The sequence below is a fragment of the Microcaecilia unicolor genome, chromosome 10 (assembly GCF_901765095.1).
Source record: "Microcaecilia unicolor chromosome 10, aMicUni1.1, whole genome shotgun sequence".
In the NCBI taxonomy this organism is placed as follows: Eukaryota; Metazoa; Chordata; class Amphibia; order Gymnophiona; family Siphonopidae; genus Microcaecilia; species Microcaecilia unicolor.
The window spans coordinates 63,998,988-64,025,685 of record NC_044040.1 but is presented as its reverse complement, the minus strand read 5'-3'; the positions used below and the strand labels follow the sequence as shown (position 1 = coordinate 64,025,685).

At 40.2% G+C, this 26,698-nt stretch overlaps 1 protein-coding gene across 2 annotated transcripts in view; it reads right to left on the bottom strand.

Annotated features, from left to right (window-relative positions):
* Positions 1–24,019, bottom strand: part of PNPLA8 (patatin like phospholipase domain containing 8) — a 123,571-nt gene extending 99,552 nt beyond the window's left edge. The window contains exons 1-3 of one of the 2 annotated variants that reach the window (XM_030215919.1): positions 23,916–24,019; positions 11,985–13,147; positions 11,467–11,616 (exon numbers count right to left, since the gene is read on the bottom strand). In XM_030215919.1, coding sequence (XP_030071779.1) covers positions 11,467–11,616; positions 11,985–13,058 — 1,224 coding nt within the window. In that variant the 5' untranslated portion in view covers positions 13,059–13,147; positions 23,916–24,019. Of the gene's footprint in view, positions 1–11,466; positions 11,617–11,984; positions 13,148–23,911 lie in introns of both variants that reach the window. The other variant, XM_030215918.1, reaches the window with a different exon arrangement.
* Between the last annotated feature and the right edge of the window lie 2,679 nt (positions 24,020–26,698).

Here is a 26,698-nt window from a genome sequence, read left to right as displayed (position 1 = left end):
AAAAAACATATTTTAACCCAGTGTATTTAACATCACATTTACATGGATAATTAAGATAGAAAGATGCGCCAACTGCTAAAGTGTCCGTTCTCAAGGTCAAAAAAGCCTTCCTCCTTTCTTGTGTTTGCTTTGTAGCGTCCGGAAAAATCCAGACCTTTTCACCATAGAACAAAGTTTGCACATTTCGAAGGGATAAATGCTTCACCGCCTCCCAAACTTGCTCAAATACAAATGAAACCAATAAAGTCATTCTTTCAGAATCTTCAGATAATTTTGTTTCTAAAAGTTCAGATATGTTCAGTAAATCTTTCTTTTTTTCTTGATGAATCATTTCCAAAGATTCCTCCATGGCTTTTTTATTAGGTATACAGTATATCCTATTTATCGGGGGAATAGTTTCCGGGGTACATTTCAAAATTCCAAACAAATATTTCTTAAATGCTTCCAAAGGAGTAATACCTGGAGATTTTGGAAAGTTCAGAAAATGAGGATTTAATCTGCGATTATAATTTTCTATCTGTTCAATTTTTCGATGAGTTATCATTTTATCTTTCATTGTCACAGCTGAAAAATCTTGTAATTTCTTTACATCTTCTTTAATTATAGTCACTTGAGTATTAAATTCTGTCTTAATGCCTTCCAAAGAGATAAAATATCAACAATACTCACTAAAGTCGAAACTTCAGCTGTAGATTTGGCCACTGTAATATCCAATTGTTGGAGAGCTTCCCATATGCTCTCCAATGTTACTGTCTCTGGCTTTTTTGTTGGCGCCACGCGCTCGGTTGAGGAACAATCAGGCCTCAAACATCCGTCGGGACCTGCCTTCTCAATACCTCGATCCAGAGGCCTACCTTCACACATTCGGATTCAGAAGGACTCCGTTGAAATAAGCGTCCTTCAGGGAGAGGCGGTGCGTTGAGAACCGGGGGGAAAGAGAGTAACATCCAGCCCTAAGTCTCCAGAGCCGCCTCCTCCTACAGCAGCAGCAGGGTTCCTCCCAGTATTTGGGGCAGAGGTTCTCGTGGCAAACCTTTCAGTTGATTGCTGCTGTGGAGAGGAGGTTCTGACCGTCGAGCCAGCCTTAACCGTCCCTTTGTGTTTAGTATGAGGCATCTGGATGAGGAATACGTTTTAATACGGAGCAACCAGCGAGAGAGCTCAACCTCGATCAGCAGCATGCCGCCATCTTGGCACGCCCCCTGACTGTTTGTTTTTTTCATCTGTTTCATTGATGTATGACAGAGATTGGAGATACCTGCTTATGCTTCCTTTTATGGACATTGTCATGACTAAGCTAAGGATTATTTTCCTTAATGTAAAAGGAATTTTACACCCTATAAAACGCAAAAAAAAAAATCTTTTTATTTGAAAAAGTCTGTCGAACATGTGTTTTCTACAAGAGTCCAATTTTAAACCTTTCTGAAGCAACCAGGTTAGCCAGGAAACAGTTTGACCACTGCTATACTAGTCCTGTGAATGGTCAAAAAAAATGGAGTGATTACTCTTATCTGTAGATCCTTCCCATTTCAATACATTTCTCATACTCATGATGACTCTGAAGGAAGATGGTCTAGACTAGAAGGCTCCTTGGATGGCAAACCACTCATACTTATTAATATGTATGCTCCAAATATTGATGACCAATTCTTTTTTCACAACACATCTGGACCAACATCCTTTTATGCAACACTATACGAGGTGGCGACTAACTTTCCTAACGACCCTTGCTTAGGCAGGTCCTCTGATTGTTGTCAGTCAAACTGAAGGTGCAACATACTTTAACATCTTTAATGCAGCTAACTGGTTGCAATGATTTTTGGCGCTTACTTTATCCTGATCACCAGGGAACATTTATTTTACTCTGCTCCACATCACTCCTACTCCAGGTTGGACTATATTCTGGGCTCTAAAGACTTAATTCCTATGTTACTCACTGTTAAAATTCAAGAAATACCCATTTCTGATCATGCTGCTGTTACTTGTGATTTTCAGTGGTCTTCTGAATCTTCTAAGTCATCGTCTTGGAGACTTAATTCAAATTTGCTGTGTGACCCCAACCTTTTAACAACACATTGCTCAGAAATCTGCTGAATTTTTTAATCTCAATGAAGGCTCTACAATGTTCTTTGTCACCCTTTGGGAGTCATATAAAACACGGTTGCGTAGTGAAGTCATCAGTTTTTCTGCACATAAGCGTAAAACAAATAATGCAACCATTATTCAATTGGAGAAAAAGATTCATAATCTTGAATCCATCTAATACACTTCATCAAAATCCAGTTTGCAGAAACTTCGATCACTCAAAATACAATACAACTCTTTTATCCATCATTGCTTCTGCAATTACTTTTAAACAAAGTGCTGTTTACTACTCAGAATCTAACAAAGCAGGAAAGCCTTTAGCATCTTATCTAAAACGTAAAAGAACAAAACAAAGGACAGCACACATCAAGTCACCCTCTGGCCAACTGTGCCTTCTGGATACTCAAATACTTGCAGCTTTTAAACAATTTTATACTTATCTACTCATCTGAGAGCTCTGCTACAACTTTTGATATCACCTCATTTCTAAATGGGATTCAGCTTCCTCACCTATCTGATCAGAATGTTGAGCTTCTTGCTAAACCAGTTTCAATTGATGAAATACAATCAGCAATAAAGGTGCTTCCATCTACTAAATCTCCAGGTCCGGATGGGACTCCTGTGGAGTACTACAAAGCTTTCTCTACATCATTATCATTGAAGTTACAGAAATACTATTAAGCTCTGCTTGCCACAGCATACCAAATGGGTTGCTTCCTTGAAGCTAACATTGTTGCATTGCCTAAACCAAACAGAAACCCACAATTAGTACAAAACTACAGACCCATATCCTTGCTGAACTCAGATTATAAAACTTATACAAAACTTCTCTGTCTTAGATTGGAACAACTTATGTACCCTTATTCACAGAGACCAAGCTGGTTTTATGAAGAATAGATTTGGTGCTGATAATACACATTTGTTATGTCTAACGCTAAAAAATCATTCCGCACATTCCTCAACCTTCACTTCCCTAACTGTAAAGGTCTAAAATACAAACTAACGCATGCGTCAACCTTCTCCTACTTGAGTACACAATTCTGGAACACGCTACCACGCAACTTAAAAACGATCTATGAACTAACCAACTTCCGCAAACTACTGAAGACCCATCTCTTTAATAAGGTATACAACAAAGATCAACAAATGTGAACTCCTCCACATGCATCCAGTATTGCCTTATAATATATCATGCTTATTCATTATCATGTAACCCAAATCCTTTATATCATGCTTTTCACTATCCTTTGTATCATTCCTTTATACGATGCTTTATCATTATCATATTACCCAAAATCCTTCCATAATACTAAATGTATATTCTATTATATATTTCCAATATTCATGATGTTTTGTAAGCCACATTGAGCATGCAAAGAGGTGGGAAAATGTGGGATACAAATGCAATAAATAAATAAATAAAATAAATTTGATCCACTCTGCTCGGTCAAAGGTCTTTCCATTTCAATCTGTTTCATTGGATGCTGGGAAGGCCTTTGACTGAGTGGAATGGATTTATTTACCGTTTTGTCTCATTTTGGAATTCCTGATCCATTTCTTAAAATGTTACATTTACTGTATTCTTCTCCGATAGCATGCATAGCAGCCAATGGTGAGTTATCTGACCCATTTACTCTTAACAGGTGAACACAACAAGGTTGTCCCATCTCACCATTACTCTTTAATTTAGCCCTTCAGCCACTGACAAAACACTACAATTCATGGTGTTTCTATAGGAACTGAGGAGTTCAAACGTTTAGTCTATGCTGTTGACATCTTGCTTTATCTTATATAACCTCACACTTCATTAACAACACTTATAGATCTTATATCACACTTCTCAGCGCTCTCAGGTTATAGAATTATCTGGGACAAAACCGAACTTATGCCTCTCAATGACCAATGTGTCCCTTTTTCAATACCTGGCCATCCTAAGTGGATTTCTTCTTCCATAAAATATCTGGGTCTTTATTTTGACAGAAACCTTACATCTACTATTGAACTCAATATCAATAAAATTACTTCTACAGTTAAATCATCCATATCCTCATGGTTTCCCCTTCACCTATCTTGGTAAGGGAGACAACTCATTAAAAATGATGATCGTTCCCAAAATTACATATACTTAAAGAATGGTCTCTTTATTATTTCTGAATTCTTTTTATAAGGACTTGGAAAAACTATTAATTAAATTCTCTGGAATTCTAAAGGCTCTCTTTACTAAGCTGCGTTATTGTCACGTTAACATTTTTAAAGTGCGTTAACCATGTATGCACCTACAATATCCCTATAGGCACCTACATGGTTAGCGCACACGCTAATTGTAGGCGCATTAAAAACACTAACGTGCCTCAGTAAACAGGGCCCTAAACCCCTACAAATGTCTTTAAATAATAAAAGTTAAAAGCACTTAAAACACAAGGAGGGGTTCACTTTCCAGACCTTTTACTTTATCATAAATCTTTCATTTTGCGACAAGGCGATCCTCATACCTACCAGCCACCCAGTTATTGCTATTGTTGGCATAGATTGCTGTACTGTAGGGCTATTTCCCTGTGAGCCTCACTCTGCTGATCTCTGCCTGTGTATACAACTATGTCAGTCTGTTAGTCTGTGAACTAAGACCCTGCACTTCAGTGACCAAGCAGATTCAACTTTCTGTTTGTACCAGAGCTCTGCTTGCTGGTAAATAACTGGCAGGTCTGAAAAATACTCAAGGATATGCAGTGGGCTACCTGACCCTTGCACCTCCCTGATGAGCTACGGGGGTAAGGCCATGGTGCCAGCGAGTCTGATGAGAGACAGGAATGCATACCACAATGTAACAACTGGAAGATCAAAAAAAGGTTTTCTTGCTCAGGGAAGGAGCTGGACAAGATCCTGATTGGTTGCTGTCCAACACGTGGAAGGACAGTGGTCCAAGCTGAAAGAAGTAATAAACAGGGCCACAGACCTTTATGTAAGGAGAGTAAATAAAAGCAAGAGAAAAAGGAAACCGATATGGTTTTCAAAGCAAGTGGCTGAGAAAATAAAGGCTAAAGAGTTAGCGTTCCAGAAATACAAAAAATCTCAAGTAGAGGAACACGGGGAGGAATACCGGATGAAACTGAAAGAAGCCAAGAGAGAGGTACGTCTGGCGAAGGCGCAAGCAGAAGAACAAATGGCTAGAAATGTACGGAGGGGAGACAAAAACTTCTTCAGGTATATTAGTGAAAGGAGAAAGACTAAAAAGGGGATTGTGAGACTAAAAGATACAGCAAAACGCTATGTAGAAAATGATGAAGAAAAAGCCAATTTGCTAAATAGATACTTTTGTTCTGTTTTTACTGAAGAAAATCCTGGGGAAGGACCAAGAGGGACTGGCAAAAGTACACCTGAAAACGAAGTGGCTAGAGCGCCGTTCACGGAAGAGAGTGTGTATGAACAACTTGGAAAGCTAAAGGTGGACAAAGCCATGGGGCCGGACGGGATCCACCCCAGAATACTGAGGGAACTCAGAGAGGTTCTGGCGGGTCCTCTTAAAGATTTGTTTAATAAATCCTTGGAGACGGGAGAGGTTCCGAGGGATTGGAGAACGGCGGAGGTGGTCCCTCTTCACAAAAGTGGTGATAGGGAAGAAGCTGAAAACTACAGGCCGGTAAGCCTCACTTCGGTTATTGGAAAAGTAATGGAAGCCATGCTGAAGGAAAGGATAGTGAATTTCCTGGAAGCCAATAAGTTGCAAGATCCGAGACAACATGGTTTCACCAAAGGGAAGTCGTGCCAAACGAATCTCATTGAATTCTTTGACTGGGTGACGGGAGAATTAAATCAAGGGCATGCTATGGACGTCATCTACTTAGATTTCAGCAAGGCTTTTGACACGGTTCCCCACAGGAGGCTCTTGAATAAACTAGAATGGCTGAAGATAGGACCCGAAGTGGTGAACTGGATTAGGAACTGGTTGACGGGCAGACGCCAGAGGGTGGTAGTGAATGGAGTTCGCTCGGAGGAGGGAAAGGTGAGTAGTGGAGTGCCTCAGGGATCGGTGCTGGGGCCCATTCTGTTCAATATATTTGTGAGTGACATTGCCGAAGGGTTACAAGGTAAAGTTTGCCTTTTTGCGGATGACACCAAGATTTGCAACAGAGTGGACACCCCGGAGGGAGTGGAAAACATGAAAAAAGATCTGAAGAAGCTGGAAAAATGGTCTAACGTTTGGCAATTAAAATTCAATGCGAAGAAATGCAAAGTGATGCACTTAGGGAGTAGAAATCCAAGGGAGGCGTATGTGTTAGGTGGGGAGAGCCTGATAGGCACGGACGGGGAGAGGGATCTTGGGGTGATAGTATCTGAGGACCTGCAGGCGATGAAACAGTGCGACAAGGCGGTGGCCATAGCGAGAAGGTTGCTAGGCTGTATAGAGAGAGGTGTGACCAGCAGAAAAAAGGAGGTTTTAATGCCCCTGTATAAGACGTTGGTGAGGCCCCACCTGAAGTATTGTGTTCAGTTTTGGAGGCCGTACCTTGCGAAGGATGTTAAAAAAATGGAAGCGGTGCAAAGAAAAGCTACGAGGATGGTATGGGAGTTGCGTTCCAAGACGTATGAAGAGAGACTTGCTAACCTGAACATGTATACTCTGGAGGAAAGGAGGAACAGGGGTGATATGATACAGACGTTCAAATATTTGAAAGGTATTAATCCGCAAACGAATCTTTTCCGGAGATGAGAAGGCGGTAGAACGAGAGGACATGAAATGAGATTGAAGGGGGGCAGACTCAGGAAAGATGTCAGGAAGTATTTCTTCACGGAGAGGGTGGTGAACGCTTGGAATGCCCTCCCGCGGGAGGTGGTGGAGATGAAAACGGTAACGGAATTCAAACATGCGTGGGACAGGCATAAAGGAATCCTGTGCAGAAGGAATGGATCCACTGAAGCTTAGCTGAAATTGGGTGGCGGGGGGAAGAGGGGTTGGTGGTTGAGAGGCTAGGATGGGGGAGGGCAGACTTATACGGGGTCTGTGCCGGAGCCGGTGATGGGAGGCGGGACTGGTGGTTGGGAGGCGGGAAATACTGCTGCACAGACTTATACGGTCTGTGCCCTGAAAAAGACAGGTACAAATCAAGGTAAGGTATACACATATGAGTTTATCGTGGGCAGACTAGATGGACCGTGCAGGTCTTTTTCTGCCGTCATCTACTATGTTACTATGGTCACCTGGGAATCAGGGGCCAGACAGCGGGGGACCAGAAAGCGAGAGAAGTTCAGAGAGAAACAGACAGAAGAACAAAGAAGAGAAGAAAGGGAGAATTTGTCTGGTTCTACTGGAAGAAGGGTAGCTGAAAAGAAGACCAGCGAGACCTCAAGTGGTCCACAACCTTGTGAACTGACCATCTGAAGAAAGTACCTGTTGGTTCCGCTCTACCGGCCAGAGAGATTGTAATCCTGCATGCTGCAGAGAACCTGTGTTGTTTCCTGAGACAAGGACTCGCTGTGGAAAACAGCTGGAGTCTAAAGGGGAAAACCTGTGTCCACTTCATCTGAGAGACCACCTAGAGTCGGCTCGGTGAGGATTGCAGAGATTTATTTCCTATAGTCGGGGATTAGCTAGTGGGTTCTTACCTAAGCAAAGGCGGGTTAGTCAGAACTTTGTGATCAGGAAGATGTGCTACTAACTGTATTACTTCATGACCTAGTCAGTATTACTAATCAGGATTGTGTAATAATCTAGTAACCAGTGATATCAGTGTTTTAGTTAGACAATACATTCTACAGTTGCTTATCAGCATAAGGGCGCTACAATTGTACAGCTGAGCTGTAGTGTAGGGTGTATTATACTATTTTCTTACCTATATAATAAATTAATATATTTCACAGCAGTGACTTTACTTTTATTCCAGTTCTCTCTAACAAAAGAAAAGTTCTGGTGTAGGCCCAGAACAGCCAGGTTCCTTTATAATATATAACCCCTGGACAGAGCTAGGAAGTTGGTTTAGCCAGACTCCTGTAAACGGAACCTGGGAATTACTCATTGGGTAGCTTTGCCCAGAAGAGTTATTCATCCTATAAATGCTTACAGTACCAGATTGATTTACTTGCAGTTCTTGCCTGTTCACCTATCCAAGGTGAGGCAGTAAGCAATAAGTGGACCTCACTTCTAACCCTCTAAAGATAGATAAGATGGATAAATGAAGCAGGCCAAGTGAATATCCTTCCTGACCTCCAATATTAAAAAAAAAAAAAAAATACAGCAAATAAGTTGACACCAACCCTAAATATCTTAAAAACAGTGGTTGGAGTGAACTCCCCTTCCAACCCTCATAACTGCCCACCAAACTCAGCCAGAGGAGAGGCTGCAGGACTGAATATTAAGTGCAGCTATAGCACTTAATATTTATTTGTTTGCTATACACAAAACTGAATGGGCACTGGTCCCTTCACCAACAAGGGACTATCATTACCAGTGAATTGATACATTACCAGTGTGCACACATTTTATTTTGTCTGCATACTTTCCCTTAGCACACCAACAATTTGCATGCTATTAGTTTACTGAATTGGAAATAAGTGTATTTTTTTAGCCTATATTACAAAACTGCAATGATTTTGAATGTACAGTTTTAACACACAGCTATTACATCACCCTCTACGTGACCAAAATATGAAAATTAACATGGATCTTAGAGAAAACACCACCTAAGATCTCACACAAATACCTGACATAAAAATGTTGAAATTCAATCTTCTGGTGTTTGTTTGGAAGCAGGATTTGAAGTAACTGTGTGCAACCCTGGACATTTGCTGTCTTGTAATTCAGTACTGTAACCACTATACCACACTTCACTTTACCTTAAGTTTGGGGGGGGGGGGGGGGGGGGGCATGTGGCGGCCTCGGTAAGAGAGAGTTGTTCAGCTGCAGCCTGCTGCCTGGCATGTTGGATAATATTGTCCAGAACAGTGGTGTAAGCCAAACCTGACATTTTGAGTGGGCCCAGAGCTAATATGGGTGGGCACTACATATATATATAGGTACAGGATGAATAGTGTTTCTTGGGTTACTACAAAATAATGCCTTAGAATGCACGACAATGGATTTCTAAGTAGTCTACCCAACAGCTGCCCCATCAACATAAAACATATACATAGGTTTCTGAGAGGGGGTGGGCTAAGTGCCCAGGTTAAAATTAAAAAAAAAAAGGTTGTATATTTCATGTTGGTGGTCCATCCCCATCCAGAAACCCAACCACATTAAATACAAAACGTATTTTTTATGTTATTTTAACCTGGCCATTGAGCCCACCATCAGTCCAGCATTACACATAATTAAAATTAACACAGTGTTGTTGAGTTTCCCAAAAGACTGCAGTTATGCACACTATGCAGTCAGTGTGTACTGCAGACTGTGCTATCTCCTGTACCTGGCCCTGTTTGTGCTGAGGCCTGGCTGGGGCTGAACTGAGGGCACAACTTCTCCAGCTGACACTCCAATCCAGGTCAGGTCCTAGAAGGACCTCAGTGCTGGCAGTGGCACACAAGCACTGTTGAAGGAAACCAGGCCTGTGTGCCGGGGGGGGGGAGGGGCAGGGCAGCAGGCACCAGGGAGAGGAGCTGCAGAGGGCAGACAGAGCACTATGGCAGCAGCAGCAGCATTAGCAGCCACAAATCGTTGATGTGCTGGTAAACTAATTGCTACCCTCTCAGAGCAGGTCCTCCCACAGACTAACCCCACTCCTGACTTCCTGGTCCTGGGTGACCTGGACCCGAGCACCGCAGGAAAACAAATTAGGCAGGTTATAGGCTGCAAATAGGCTACCACTACTGGCTTGCATGCACGTGGCTGAACTAAAAGGCTGGGCAGCCTAACTGGTGTCTTGATGGATCACACAAAATGGGTGGGCCTGTGCCCCTGGTTCAGAATCCATTTTGCCATGCAGGAATGAACGGTTCAGGACTACCCCCAATAGCGGCATCATCAATTTGTGCCCTTGAGGAGCTCATAAAGTGTTGGCCCTGGAGAAGAGGAAAGTAAAACCACAGCCCGCAGCACCAGAGCCTCAGACTCCCTACTGGGTCCAAAAGATCAGATTATTTTTAGGTCATTTTAAAAAGAACTTTATGCTGATGGGTATAATCCATCTATACTGCCATGCCAGCAATTTCTCCTCCATCTCTCAACAGATCAACAAAAGGCCCTAAGTAGACCCATTTCCCTCATGGAAGTGCGGAATATGATATGGGACTGCAGAAGAGAGTGCTGGACCCAACAGGTACCCAATAGAATTATGTTTAAAAAAATTTAAAAAGAAAAGACTTCATCATTGCTATGTGATGTGTTTAGACACTTAGGCTAAGGACATTTAAACGAGAAGCTCCACTAGTAGAACACTGGGCTGCTAGTCAACATTCAGAGTCTGATCTAAAGTTTGTGGTATTGACTAAAGTATGTCCCAAGTGGGGACGGGACGTATCATCATTATTGACGCATATAGAACAAAGGTTCATATTTGATTGGGTAACGGTATTTCCAACAGGGCTAAATAGAGAAATTGACTGAATATCCCGAGTTCCAATTTACCAATGAGCCACTGATATGTCATGAATCTGATCTAAGACAAGACTTGGAAATATAACACATTACGCATGCACAAGTGTTAGTCTGGAGCAGGGAGGAGAACGGCAGTTGGATTTACCCTCCCAGAGATAGCTAACCAGCATTTGTTGAGTGAATGGATTTGAGAAAGGTAGTTTAAAGATATATATCGTGTTGATATTTTTTAAGAGTGAGCTGTACATTATGTACAAAAAATTTTTAAAAACTCATTTTTTGTAATGTTTGTATTTTGATTGTAGCTGTTCTCCTGAAGACACCAACAATAGTGAAACATCACGTCCAGAACAGCAAAGGGAGCGACAGCAAGTCACAGTTATAATCATATTTTACTTTTTATGCACCTCGTTGGGATACCGGCATGTTGGCTATACGACAACTATACGTGGGAGACATCGTTCCCTCAAAGATAGTTTCATTGATTTTATGGACATATTTTCATTCTGATCAGTTATAATATGGATTATAGAATTTATTCAAGAACATTGGACTCTTGACCTATTGACTGTACTATCTGTGCTGAATGGTAGGTAGGGAGGGAATTGGTGCAATGATGTTTGGTAGTTTAGTGTCTCAGCTGATACCCAATTTATGTAGGGTTAGTTTGGCACTATACTCTGAGCACTATATAATCATTTAGATAATATTGTATGAAATTATTTTTATTTTTAAAGAACTGGTATGTACCTAAAATTTCATGCCAAGAAGTGCAGTGATGCACTTGGGGTGCAGAAATACAAAAGAGATGTACCAGATAGGAGGGGAGAGAATAAAAATTAATGTGATTTTCTTACCTTAACGGCTGCCACATTTGTCTCTGGGAATTCTAAAATATGACAGCTTAGTTCTTCAACCCTGTTGATTAACAGCCTTCGATCAGAAGTTCTGCGTAGCGCTTGCACTAAAGCTCTGGTTCTATTATCCACACTCACTCTTACAATTATCTAGAAATCACACATAATAGAAATAAAAGATTACGGTGTACTTAAACTAATTTACCAAAAAGACTTATTTTCATTTTATCTGTAGCAATGGAAAAAAAAAATCTCTAGTCTCCCCATAAAGAACTAATTCAGATTCTTAACAGGTAAAAACAGTCAAGTCAAATACTCCGACTGAACAACTAAGCCCTAGTTGTTCACTTAAAGTAAATTGGGAAATCTTTATCTGAAAGAATGTGCCCAAAGTAAAAGCATGCCAACGTGGGCACAAGACACACTCTCCCTGGTGTAACTTTAAAGTAAGAGTTTTGAGCATTTGACAAACTAACAGAATGAAATAAGAATTGCAGATAATATCTTTGCATACTTGCCTTTTTTCTCTGTAAAGACAGACGTTTTGTTATATCTTCTGCTGTCTTATTGTCTTTGCCATTAAATTGTTCACCTTTCCTCCCAGATTCTTCCTGCACTGAATCTTTACTCTCGTCTTCGGAGGGATCTTTAGCACTATACCGCAACCGGGGAATCAGACCACCAAAGTAATAGCCCACAAATGTTTGCACACGATTGAAAGGGTATAAAAGGAAATGGGTACTTTTAGTGGGCGCTGACACAGCCTTGTCTAGTTTCTCAGCACCTACAAAGTCTGCTGCAGTAGACGAAGCAGACGTGGAAGCTTTTCCATGTTTATCAGCTAATTTATCAGGTAATGGTTTCTTCACAACACTCTCTTCTTTCTTATCCTCAGGCATAGTAAGATAATTGTCAAAGTATAAGTTGATATGACTTTCTAAGGAGTTATAGGTCTCTCCAAAATTTGTGGAAAAATAGCTTGCATGAAAAAGTTCGTTTTTCACATCTGAACCGCTTTTTGATGATTCCTGAGAAGCATTGTTTAAATTATTCAAGGTAGATTCCAGTTCTTTATTTGCTTCAATAGGCTTCTTTTTAGCAAGTGTTCCTTTGGGACCTTCTTGAATTTTGGTGCCTGGGATTAATGAATTTGCTGCACTTTCCTGCTTTATCTTATCCTTACTTTCTTTTCTAACAATGGCAGGAGTTGGCTTGAATCGTGCAAGCAGTTCATTATATGTGCTAACGGCAGCTTTTGAAACAGAATCTAAAGTGATCTTAATTTGTGACATATGATTATTCACTTTGGGTTTTTCCCTTGATGAAGTGCTGAGATTTGATGTGTTCCAATAAAAGTGTAATTTGCCCAGGACATAATTTTGTTTATTAACACACAGTGTCTTATTTATAGACCATATGCCCTGAAATCTGCCAGTATGAATACCTCTGAGCGGAACAGCATGGCTCAGTCTAGAGCAAATATGAACAGGACTATATAGAATGCACAGTTGCCTGGCTCCGCGCTCCTGCCACAAATGACTCGTTTTACGACATATGTACAAATACGCACTTAAAAGCAAATGAACGGTCATCCCTTGAAAACACAGCAGCTTTCACACATTGCCTCTTCACTGCTCCAGAGAAATCCTTTGTTGGAAGGCATCAACATTGCAGATCCTACCTGAAATGTGAAATAAAATCAAATGTAAGTTTGCAGAATGCATCATATATGTTTTTTTAAACACACTTCAGAAGTTTTATTATTATTGAAAAAGAGAGGCAGAGAAATTCAAACTGGGCACTTTAGATTATAGAAAGTTTCTTAATCTTCTTTAACATGCAGGAAAGAGGTCTTTCTAAAACCACAGATGTATGCACACACTTAAGTACTTTGTTCCAAGGGACACTGAAACAGAGTTGTGATGTACACACATAGTTCCTGAAGGACACACAGAGTATGTGTACACATTTCCACCTGTCTAGGAGCAGGTGCAAATTAGTCTGCTTGAATTTAGTTCTAGGAGCCTATTTTATAGAAGCGTATAAATATATATGATAACTTTATAAACACAGGCATAATATAGGCACACTAAAACCATTTTTAAGGTGCTCTGCAAATGCTCCTTTTAAGGACCAAGTTGGCACGAGCAAAGATTTTCTACTATATTATCCTGTAAGCGCTTCCTACAGATACACACACAAACACTCCCTATTTGTTCACCTGTAGCTTAACTATATGTTTTACAGCTACTCTGAATTTTACTCAGCTACTGATGTTTATGTTTACCTTTAACTTAGAGGGAACATTGCTCCCCTGTATGAGCAGGGGAGGGACACTAGGGACACGTCTGAACACAGCAGGGAAGGACCCCTTCACTGTCGACAAGCTGCCTCTACCATATATATCTGTTACTGATGGTATTATACACACCGTGAGCAAATCTTTAAAAAAACAACAAAAGCATTTTTTAAGGTATTTTAAAGGTTTGTTCACGCCTTGAGACAGCTAATATATAGTGAAATTCTGGCCAAAGTCGGTGTGTTGAACCGATTATCTACACACAATATTCTCCCTGCATGTGAAAGTTGAAGTTAAGTTTGAAATTAAGTTTATTATTTTCTTCACACTTTTTCTGGATCCATGGTCAGCTCTGTGAAGATTTAGCATCTCCTGTACTATATAAAAAATGAAAGGGTTTTTTACGCCGATGAAGATAAGAAATCCATTTCTTCCAACCTGTGTCATTTAAGATAACTATTTGGCTGGAGGTTGAGTCTCAGAGGCTTTTTCCCTTTCATATTTTTAAAGTCTGGTGCACTTCACAGAACTGTAGTCTATCTTAAGTACAAATGTTGTCTTTGATGAAGAGAGAAAAAGTTTCTGTGATATTGTTACTCTCTCCTCCTTGTTGGGATTATACACACTGTATACACTCCAGGAAATTATGTACCAAAAAAAAAAAAAATCAAAACAATGCAACATATTAAACATAACAGTATTTACAGTATTCTGGAAATATATGCAGGTATTTTAACACTTGGCTCTCAGTGAGCTCTAGGTCCCCAATCCAGCATCTTCCTGTTGGCCATGTGAATACTTCAACAGCACTGCAACAGAAATCCTGAAGTTACTGGCAGTGTTCCTTCTATGGAGCGACCTGCTGTGTGCAAATTTTTTTTGAGTGAGCACCGAAAATAGCCCAACAGCCAAAAAGATTGGGGGAGAGGGATGTCCCTGTTTGTATAAGGGATCGCTCATGTGCTCACCTTAGAAGGAACACTGCTGGCAACCAGACATCGGCTCTGCTAGCCTTTAGTTTGCTGCTGAGTTACCAAACATTAGGTACAACTACTACAGATAATACATATTTGCTGTACCTAATGGTTAGAGCAGCAGGCCAAGAACCAGGGAAGCCAGGGTTCAAATCCCAGTGCTGCTCCTTGAGATCTTGGACAAGTCACATAACCCCTCCACTGTCTCAGGTACAAAACAAATTGCAAGCCCTCCTGGGACAGGAAAATACTTACGGTACCGAAATGTAATTTGCCTTGACCTACTACTGAGAAAAGTGTGATCTAAATCAAAATCCAAATTCAAATCTAAAATCCAGTACCAGGCACTATAAAGTACTACAAAATCCTACACAAGTCACTCAGGACCTACAGAGCAATTCTACCATAACATAATAGCAGTTACCTAGTAACCTCCATGAGTCACACAAGAACCTACCTAGGAAAAGACAGAACCACAAACACTGTAATGAGTACTAGAACATCAATAAACCTATTCGAAAACTGAAAAGCCAATAAGTACAAGCTGATCCTGTGCAGTCAATACCAACAGAAAACCATGTCTCTTTCACACACAGAGAACACAGGTGGATCGCTCCTCACCCAGTACAGAATAAGTAACCACAAACCAAAAATAGAAATATGTAGACAAAAATTAAACTGAACACCAAGAAGCCAGACTCTGCATACAGTGCATCAACACAGAAAGAGAAAGCAATGCGTGTCCCCCTGGCCCTGTTCTATACAAAATATAAAGACAGCAGATGTAAATTTTGAAAACTGGCTCATTCCAATCACTATATTACAATTTAACAAATACATATAAAACAAAAAATTGAAAATATGATACTAATATATTGAACTAAATACATTTTTCAATTAGCTTTCACTTTCAGAAGCCAAAACCACCTTCTTCAGATCAGGACAGCATATTGTTAGGCTATGTCGTTCTGATCTGAGGAAGAAAGTTTCGATCTCCAAACGTTAGTCAAAAATGTATTAAAAGAAAAATAGCACATTATTTCCATTTTCTATTTATATCCATTAACATTTATTAACAGAGTTACCACACTACTTTATCTTAAATTAAAAACACAATTTTTTTCTACCTTTGTCATCTGACCATTTTGATCCCTGTCTCTGGTTTCTGCTTTCCTTCTCTTAAGTCTCTTTCCAGAATTTCCTCTCCATTTGTCATTTTTTTCTCTCCTCCTTTTCCTTTAAGCTTTCTTCAATATATTTATTTGCCTCTATCCTGATGTTCTCTTACCCTCCACCCCTTTTACAAAGCTGTGTTAGTGGCTGTCGATGCGGTAACGCTGACACAGTCTGTTCAAAGTGAATGGGCTGTGTCGGCATTGCCATGCAGCTTTGTAAAAGGAGGAGTTAATTCATTTCCAGTCTTTAATTTCCCTCTTTCTACTATGTCTACCTACAGCTTTCCATTTCTTTCCCTCACTCTGCTCTCTCCTATTCCACTTCCTCTTATTTCTCTGTCTCTCTCTTCTTCCATCCAGAATCCCCCCCTTCTCTACTCTTCCATACAGAGTTTGCCCACCCCTTCTCTCTTACTTCCATAAAGTGTCTTCCCTCTTTCTCCTTCCCCTCTTTTTATCCAGCATCTACCCCCTCTGTTCCCCCCCAAACACCCTCGCCACTGCCACTGCTTCTTCAAACCAGCAGCAGCAGCAGCAAAACAAGCTACAGGCATTGCAGATCCGCACTCTCCATACACGCAGCTGCCAACTCTGCCTCGTAACTGGAAGGCAATATCAAATGGGGCAGGACCAGCAGACACACATATATAGAGTTATCCCTGTGATTGCTGTGGCTTATTTTGCCACTGCTGTCTAGAAGAGCATCAGGGAACGTCCCAATGTCTCTGTTGCACAGCAGTTGAGAACTGCTATACGGCAGCTTAAAAAGGGTGCGTAACTACGCAGCTCAGAGGGAACACTGGTGTCCTGTTATAAAATTTGCCTTTAATATTCAATTATAAAACCTATGTACAGAAAAAGGATTATATTCCAGTGTCTTAAAAGTAAATAAACTTCATAAACATTTTGTGTTATCATAAATAAAGTGGTGTGGTAGCCATGTTAGTCCACTTTAAGGCAATAAATGAAATAAAACAAAACATAGAACAGAAAACATACAACTTACCGACTACTTATCCAAGTTTTCAATACTACATGAATCACAATCTGGCTTTCGATCCAACCACAGCACTGAAACAGTATTAATCACTCTCCTAACCAAATTTAAACAAATAATTGCAACTGGCAACAGTGTTCTCCTCTTACAATTCGACATGTCCAGAGTGTTCGACATAGTTAGCCATCAAATATTATTTAACATCCTAGAATACTTCAGACTTGGAGGAAATGTATTGAATTGGTTCAATGGCTTCCTTACCGCACGAACATACCAAGTGGCATCAAACTCGACTACATCATCGCCATGGAAACCGGAATGTGGAGTACCCCAGGGATCACCGTTATCATTAACACTTTTCAATCTAATGATGACACCGCTGGTCACATCGCTATCTCACCAAGGCCTAAATCCATACATCTATGCAGATGATGTAACAATTTACATCCCGTTCAAACATGATCTAACAGAAATTACTAATTAAATTATACACAGTCTCCAAATAATGAATTCATGGGCGGATGCATTCCAACTAAAGCTCAAATGCAGAAAAAATACAATGTCTTATCCTCACATCACAATATAACAAGATCAAACAAACCACTATAAATACCCCAGGTTACACTCTACCTATTTCGGACAACTTGAAACTTCTAGGAGTTACAATTGACCAAAATCTCACACTAGAAAGCCACGTGAAAAATATTACAAAGAAAATGTTCCATGTAATGTGGAAACTCAAAAGAGTTAAACCTTTCTTCCCAAGGGACATATTCCGTAGCCTGGTACAATCAATGGTGTTAAGCCGCCTGCATTACTGTAATGCCATTTACGCCGGATGCAAAGAACAAATCATTAAAAAACTACAAACCGCTCAAAACACTCAAAAGATCTCTGCTCAGTCTGTCGGCCAGGCTGTTGGATTTGCCCACCAGATAAGTGGCCCTGAAGAGCATTTCATGCCGGACAGCCCAATGCCACATCTAGATGGCCTCCTGAAACAAAGGGTGTGACCCGGTGCTCCTCTGCTTGTTGGTGTAATACATTGCAACCTGACTGTCCATTTAAATGAGTACAATTTGGTCAATCAGCCAATCTCTAAAAGCCTTAAGAGCGTTCCATATTGCCAGTAGCTCCAGAAGGTTGATATGAACATTGGTTTCCTGGGTTGTCCAAGCGCCTCGATTGTGAAGCCCATCCACACGAGCTCCCCACCCCAGATGGGATGCATCCATCCTCGGCACCTTTTGGGGCTGAAGAATTTGGAATGGGAGTCCCAGAGTCAAATTGTATAGTCCATCAAAGCAGAGACTGAATCAGCTCTGGTGACACTCAGAAGACATCTTCCAGATTCCCCATGGCCTGACACCATTGGGAAGCTAGGGATTTAAAGAGCACTGAGGTACAGCCTTACCCCCTGATGTTGAGAGCAGTACTGTATGCATCGATATTGACTCTGACACCCTTCAAGGTGCCGGCATCGAGGATCTTTGCACAGGCATAGATGGAGCCTCAGGATGAATTTGGGGCTCATCCGCAACTGGCACAAGCACCCTTGATGACTGAGTTTGCAGCTACACCAGCTCCTCCCAGAACATGACTCGGAATCGCTCAGCAAAAGTGGGCATCAGCAAAGGGGGGAGCCAGAAGAAAGGCAACCTGAGAAGGTGTCAGTGATGAACCGGTAGCAGACACCTGACTTGTTGCAGTCAGACCATCAACATTCATGAACACATGGATCCACTCAGTCATGAGCACCATTTGAACATGGGAGATAAAGAAAAAAAAATAATTTTACACAGCTTTTAAAGCTGAATACTTTAAATAACTCTTACTGGACTCTTGAATTAATGCAGTTGCTCACGATGTGTTAAAATAAACCTGTCTACAAAAATGTTGCCGATGATAATTGTTCAAAATTTGGAATATTTGCCATTATCTTTGTTATGGATAACTTGGGAGAAGCAAAATGAAACTGGCATCAAATGAAAAGATTTTCTTCCACTTACTAATGATGTAAAGCTCATTTTTGTACTACCTGTCCCACATGATGAAAACTGGCTCTGAAGTGGACTCACAGAGTACAACAATTTTCAGTAAGGCATATCAGGAAAACTGTAGCTTACCGCTGCACAAAATTAACACATATTGTTCATTTTAACCAGTGTTACTAACAGATAAAATATGAAAGCTTTTCCTTTAATATTTTTGGCACAGTAGTTTGCTGAAAACGTCATTTTGATATGCGAGACTGAATCAAATTCCATTTTTGACAATATCTCAGAAACCATAGAGCTCATTTTCAAAAGAGAAAATATTTAAAAAGTGTCATAAAGCAGCATTTGGACGGAAATCTTATCAAAACATCCAAATTGGTATTTTTGAAACCTGTTTTGCAAATGTCTATCTATGCAATTCATCTGCAGCATGTCCAAATCACAAGGGGATATGTTGGGGATGCTTCAAAGGTGGTATTACAGAGGGCTTAGGGCTTGCCTAGCTCTTGGACATTTTACAGCCATAATGGAATGAAGCAAAAATGTCTAGGTTTTTAGAACGAATAAGGCAAAAAAGGTGCCCTAAATGACCAGATGACCCCCTTACTCCACCAGTGGTCACTGACCCCCTCTCCCACCCCCAAAAATGCCTCTTTGACAGCCTCAGATGTTATAGCCAGATCTATTACAGCAGTTAGCAGTGGATGCAGTGAACTGAAGACTGGTGGACAGAGGCCCATACCTCCCACTCACTACCTGTTACACTTGTGGTGGAAACAGTGAGCCCTCCAAAACTCACTAGAAACCCACTGTACCCAAGTATAGGTGCCCCCTTCACCCATACGAGCTATTGTAGTGGTGGTGTACAGTTGGGGGTAGTGGGTGGGTTTTGGAGGGCTCAGCAGACAAGGGAGCAACGGTGCAATGTGTGCCTGGGAGCATTTATATGAAGTACAAAGCAGTACCCCCACTGCTCTCCTGGAATGACTTAGGGACTAGTCTACTAAAAATGCTGGCCCCTCCTACATCCCAACAGCTTGCTTTTCTACATTTTTCACTTGTACTTGTTTTTCAAAAATGGCCTGTAAATATAAACACCCAGAGCAGAAAAAAATTGTTACAAATAGTACTTAAAAAAAAACAAAGAAACAAAAACAAATGTTTTGTGGTTTCAAAAATGGTCATGTTTTCTATTCAGATTTGGGATGTTTAGTGCAAAATGTCAAAAGTCTGACTTGGATGTCATATCAAAAATGCCCCTCCATGTATCCCAGCTCAAAATGGGTTGCAGTTTCTGAATCTACACAAAATTCTGAATAAGTGCTACAAATTTCTCAACTGTAAGACACAAAACGCAGATTCAGTTGTCTGCAAACTGTGCCAACAACCCCCCCCCCCCCCCCCCCCCCCCCGGTTGGATAACAAGCCGATATATTGAAAACCATTCAAGCTAGAAGTTTGAAAGTTTACAGTTTTTCAGCTTATATATTGGTCTCCAAGCTGGTAGATTATCATCAATTTCTGAAATGGTGAGGTGGGGGGGGGGTTCCAAATTTTGGTTGAATTGATATGGAATGACCCTTCCATGGGCTGTTCAAAAAAAAATAAAAAAATTACCATTTTCCCATCTCAAAAAAACAAGAAGTATTATACAACAATTGAACTAATCCTTATTCATTATGCCAAAGTGAGCAGTGCGTTATTTTTCATGTTAAAAGAAGTACCACTTGAATTACAAAAATTACACACCAAATGCTACATTTGGACACTTTTATTAGGTGGGTGTACTAGTGAGGCTCTTAATGTCATTAAACCACCTCAGTGCTTCAATTACAACGTTCCAAAAAGATGACACACACATCCACTATGTAGTGCAATTATGCACATTAGAAATAATTAACCTGTTTTTGCCCATTACCATATACTACTGCACTAACAACGAAACATTTTAATTTAAGGATCTAGTCTGGATTATGATAAAATGTTTTCGTACTATAAATAATAGATCTGGCTGGCTCTAAACCAAATTTTAAAACATATTCTTCAGCTCTGTCTTAACCTCAAGTGATATATATTTTAAGAATACAATACAATTTTGTGTGAACTACACTTCAAAGATCACTCTGTAATGTGGAGGAGTGGCCTAGTGGTTAGGGTGGTGGACTTTGGTCCTGGGGAACTGAGGAACTGAGTTCGATTCTCACTTCAGGCACAGGCAGCTCCTTGTGACTCTGGGCAAGTCACTTAACCCTCCATTGCCCCATATAAGCCGCATTGAGCCTGCCATGAGTGGGAAAGCGCGGGGTACAAATGTAACAAAAATAAAAATAAATGTATTATTGATTAAACAATGCAGAAATGTGCTCTTCAGAAACAAAGCTCGCATAATCTATGATGAACATTAGTATTCCTGAACATGTCAATCTGACAACAGTTAAATAAAATACATTTTTCATTACAACTGGACTGACCAATTTTAAAATGGACAGAGGAGGTAAGCTCAAATCAGTGACCTTGGCTGAAGCCCCTGCAATTTTTTAAGTTGTGGCCAGCAGGACCAAACACTGAAGAATACTTTTCCCAGATATAAGGATTATATTATTGTGGGAGGAAGGGTGGTATGTAGGTGGGCAAGTTGGTGTGTGTTGCTTCCATTTTTGCCACACACAACAGTCTCTTACCGCAGCGGGCAAAAAGGCCAAAAAAAGAAATGGCTTTGCAGTAAGTTTGCACTTGCCACATGGCCATTTTGGAGGAAGCCCTTACCGCCACCCATGGAGGTGGCGGTAAAGGCTCCTGTGCTATCCCGGCGGTAACCAGGCAGGGTGCAGCACTGCCCAATTACCGCTGGGTAACCCCTGCGCTAGAACTGCAGCAAATTCCGTGCAGTAGGGTTGGAACTACTGCCGGCACCCGTGTTGGGCCGGCAGTAATTCCGGGTTGCCGCACAACCCTTTAGTAAAAGTACCCCTTAAAGGGTAAAATATTACAGTGTGAAAAATAGGAACGATCAAATGAAACCAAGTTTAAGTTTCTTAAAAATTTGATATCCCACCCAAGAGGGAGCCAGTCAGGGCGGTTTACAATCAGTTAAAATCATTATAGAGAATGAAAGAAACTACAATAAATAACAGGTAAAAATAAACAAAAGCAAGTGTGAAAAAAATGATCTGTGAAAATGTAAATAACCTTTGTGTAATTGTGAGGAAATGAAAGCAACAAAATTCAAAGCCTGCCATATTTCTTTTCAGGGTGCACTGATCACACAATATACGTATATATTTCTTGTTTAGTCAATTTTTAAGGAGCAATGATACAGTTTGTAGAATGAAAATGTCACCAAAGACTGATGTTAATAACTATAAATAGGTTGTCTAAAAAGCTGAACCTTATTTTTAAGAAACGTACAACACAAACTTTGAAATACAAATTAAGACACCTTTGTACATTCATAACCTTGCATGTGGAGTACTATAAATAAATACTGTATGAAAGAATGATAGAAATTATGTGAAGCCTGCTGAAAGAACTCCATGAAACAGGAATATTGTGAGGTGCTGAATATAAAATAAAGATTCCAATTAAGAACCAATTCTCCTCTGTTTCCTTCTGGGTTTTTTTTTTTTTTTTGGGGGGGGGGGGTCATTCCTACTATATATACTCTTATCCAGCCATATCTTCACTTGTCATTATCAGTGGCTGGCAAACATATGTGACTTAAAGAATGGCATGGGGTCATGCAATAAACCACGGCAACACTTTCATGGAATTACCACAGAGATAGGGACAAACTGTCACAGTATCATTCTCTACTCCTTCCTACCATGCAACATTGCATCATCTCGCCTCACCTCTGCTTAAGTTATTATTTGTCCATGGATGAAAATCATAACAGTATTTTGATTTCTTTTCTTTGGTTATAGGCCTACAAAAGGCCCTACATAATATATTAAACCACAAAAAATGCAGGAACAGAGTGTGCAGGGCCAGGGTGGAGATGGTGTTTGAGTCTGTGAAGATAGGAACTAATTTTGTCTCCATGCCATTCTCTAATGTGAGACAATTTTCCTAGACTACTTAATAACAACAATTTCACATTAAACACTTTTCAAATAGGAAACTTTTAGGAGGGTGAGGGATGCCATAGGGACAATTCACAGTCCTGCAGTCGTTACAATGCTGCCAGCAGAAATACTGCCCTACCTACTTTCATCAGCCACTGATCATCTGGCCAGCGGAGATGTGGTTGGATGGGAGTCCCAACAGTCTCAGTTCAACAGTACTATTTGTATTTTATGAGCAGTACTCTTAAATGTTGGTTACCATAACATTTCATGAAGCCAATAGTCTACTACAGCCTACTTTTGAAAATTATTGATAAAACAGCTGGTGAACACTAAATCATAAAATACCCACATCAACTGGTAAGTGACATGAATGGAAGTTATTTTCCATTTACAAGAAAATTACGTAAGTTGGAAAAGGATAAAAGACAAGCTCAATGATTTCATATCAACACGGTTCTGACTGAGCAACAGCAACTAACTGGACCTACTCCCTTTAGCGTCAACGGCATCTGGGGCATTGCAAAATAAAATTGGTGGTCTGTTCCTCTGCCTTAAAATGTTGCTTCCATAAAATTGTAAGAAAGCGCACCCACTACAGAAGTTTAAGTGATCCTCTCAGGACAACTCATATTTGGAGGGGAAAAAAAACTCTACGCTGTTCCCAAACTCTTGAAAAGAGTACATAAAACACTCTCTAAATTCCCATATCCTTTGAACGGGGACCATCCTCCTTCTCGTGAAAGACGCTTAAGAGGTAAATATAGCCCTCAACACCGTGACGTCATGCGTTGCTTGCTCTCCTGCTTATGACAGCCCGAAAGTTGAACTTTACAAACACAACAATCTCCCAGCGTTGGAATAAAATAACAAGGGGCCCCTTTTAAAGTTAAGTACTTCTATCATAACACCATGAATAATATAAATAAATAATCGTACATACGTATCCTTAGAATGAAGTTTTCTGTATTACAGAGAGCACAACAACATACAGTACGCATCTTCCTCAACTCTCCATAGCTAGCAGCCCAGCATACAGGAAGAAAAGAAAGGACCTGACGGGAAATGACGTAACAACACTACGTCCCTCCCTTTGTCGTTTGACAGTGACGATGACAGACCAGGCAAGCAGATTTGATTCAGAAACAGAAGACGGCATGACGTCAAATGTTGGAAGCCATTAAGGTTTGTCTGTGTTTCCCCTTTCCCGCGCAGGCGTCGGACCGTCGGTCTCTGCGTACATTCAAAATAAAGCAAAGAAACCTATAAGCTTCAGTATCCACGTTGTCGTTCTTTATTGTTGTTGGTAGCATTTTTATTTAATCTCACTTATATTTTCAAACATGCCAGCTTGGGCAGCATACGGATGTACAAAGATATTTTTTTCTCCTGGTAAAGGGCCACTAAAACAGCCATCATATTATGAGAATCAGGTACTCAACATTCAGGGCCTTGCTTGCTAAGGTGAGCTAGCATTTTTAACGCTTGTCTCTAGCATTAGCGGGCACTAAAAATGATAGTGTGCCTATGGCACAGCTTAGTAAACACGACTTTAAGGGCCCCTTTTCTTCTCTATCTCTCCTATACCATATCCCTCCCAATCCCCATTCCTTTTGCCTATCCTACCATTGTTTACCTTCCCTTAGCCAATTCATTTATTCTAAAACCTCACTATTGTTTATTCAGCTTGTAATATTTCTCCATATAAGACTCTGTAATTCTAGTTATTATATAAGCCGCATTGAACCTGCTTTGTGTGGGAAAGCGCGGAGTACAAAATGTAATAAATAATAGTAATAATTCAGCTGGAAGTACTACCAGACTACCGCAGCAGCCTGGTGGTACTTCCCACCCTAGTGCGCTGTCATATCCAGAGTGTACCCAGCGAAATGGCTGTGTGGCAAGTAAAGTACTTGCCGTATGGCCATTTCCTGTGGGAAAGAGAGACTTCCCTTTTACCCACTGCAGTAAAAGGGGGCCTCGGTGCACGTGAAAAACATTAGCTGATGCCAGTGCAGGCCCCCTTTTGCCACAGCTTGGTAAAAGGGGCCCATTATCATTTGTCTTTAAAAAGGAAAGACAGTACTATGATTGAAAAGATAATGTCAACAGTGAAAAGGACTTCCGTCTCAAAATATCAGCTGTATAAGCTCCCGAGCAGAAGTGCATTTAAGCATGTTATGGCTCTGGGTGCATTACATTATATTTGCAAGCTGTGTAAAAGGGCCCTGAGTTTCTATTTATTTATTCATTTATTTAATTATTTATGACATATATCCAACATTAAACATGAATTAGGTTGAAACCTGGGAGCACTTAAAATCTTTTTTTTTCCTGTGCCTAGATCAAAAGAGAAAGATGGTTTGTGGGAACTTGCTCTTTTTGTTTTGTGCAATGCAGTGGTATATTATAAACATGCATTTGATATTTTTTATTACTATTTAAAAGATAGGTATTGAATAATTAGGGAAGTGCTGCCTTAATGCAGAAGTCCAGAGTCAGTCTAAATGTTCCAGTTCTGTTGTATATATTTATTTTTACTTAAAGTCTGTTTGTATGTAAATGCAAGCAACACATTATTAGCTGCCAAGTTCATACAAAGTTAATTAATTTCAGTGGGAAATAAATCTGTTGACTGCCTGCTATGTAAATATTCCATCACTGTTTTATTATTGCTACCAAGTATTACATATTTGGAGCATATGCTTAAAACTTTGACTGAATGGACCATACATGTCTTTATCTGCCATCATCTACTATGTTACTATGGTCTTAATTTGTTTATCCAGACCTTACATGCATATGATATTGTTTTTTAAACCCAAAGGTGAAACCTATGGGTGGTTGCACTGTTAGGTAGAAAGGACTGGATTCTATATATCACGCCTAAAAATTTGGTAGCAAAATGGAATTTACTTAATTTATGTGTGATTTATAGAATACTCTGAGAGCCGGTCCACGTGACTAAATTTAGTCTCGGCCAATTAAACCAAGAAAAACCTGGCGTAAATGCTGATGCCTAAATTAGGTGCAGAGCAGATGTATTTTACGCACATAGATTTTAGAAATGCCCATGACCTGCCCATTTCACGCTCCCTTTTCAACTATGCGACTTACCCTCCTGTTTACTAAGCCGTGCGACAATGCCGACACAGCACATTCAAAGTGAATGGGCTGTGTCGGCATTAGCACACTGCAGCCCTAGTGCAGCTTATTAAACGGGGGGGGGTTTAGAATTTATGCACTTCACATTACAGAATATGCTTAGTTCTGCCTGTAAATACTAATTAATGCCAATTAGTGCTGATATTTGGTTCTTAACATCCAATTATCAGTGCTGATTAGCTTGTTAACTAATTAGCTTATGCGCATTGTTATAGATTACACTTTGATTTCCATGCGAAAATCTTGGCGTCATGTATAGAATCGCGGGGAAGCTGTTGTTTCTGACTTTACTTGTTTTGGACTGCTTTGGTTCCTACTGATTTGTACATCTGCTGTGTAGAATTTTGGAAGATGGAAATGAGGAAATAAAAATTAAGTTTTGGATGTGCTCTGTAGAAGCTGTTGTTTACTTTTGCAGTGTCTATATGGATGCCTGTTCTGGTTGTGCATATGATAATGTTTGAATAATTGTCTATATTTATGGCTGTGATTTCTGAACATGCAGAATCATAAATGCCCAGTTGGGTATATATGCTAATCTCAACTTTTTTAAATGTTTCA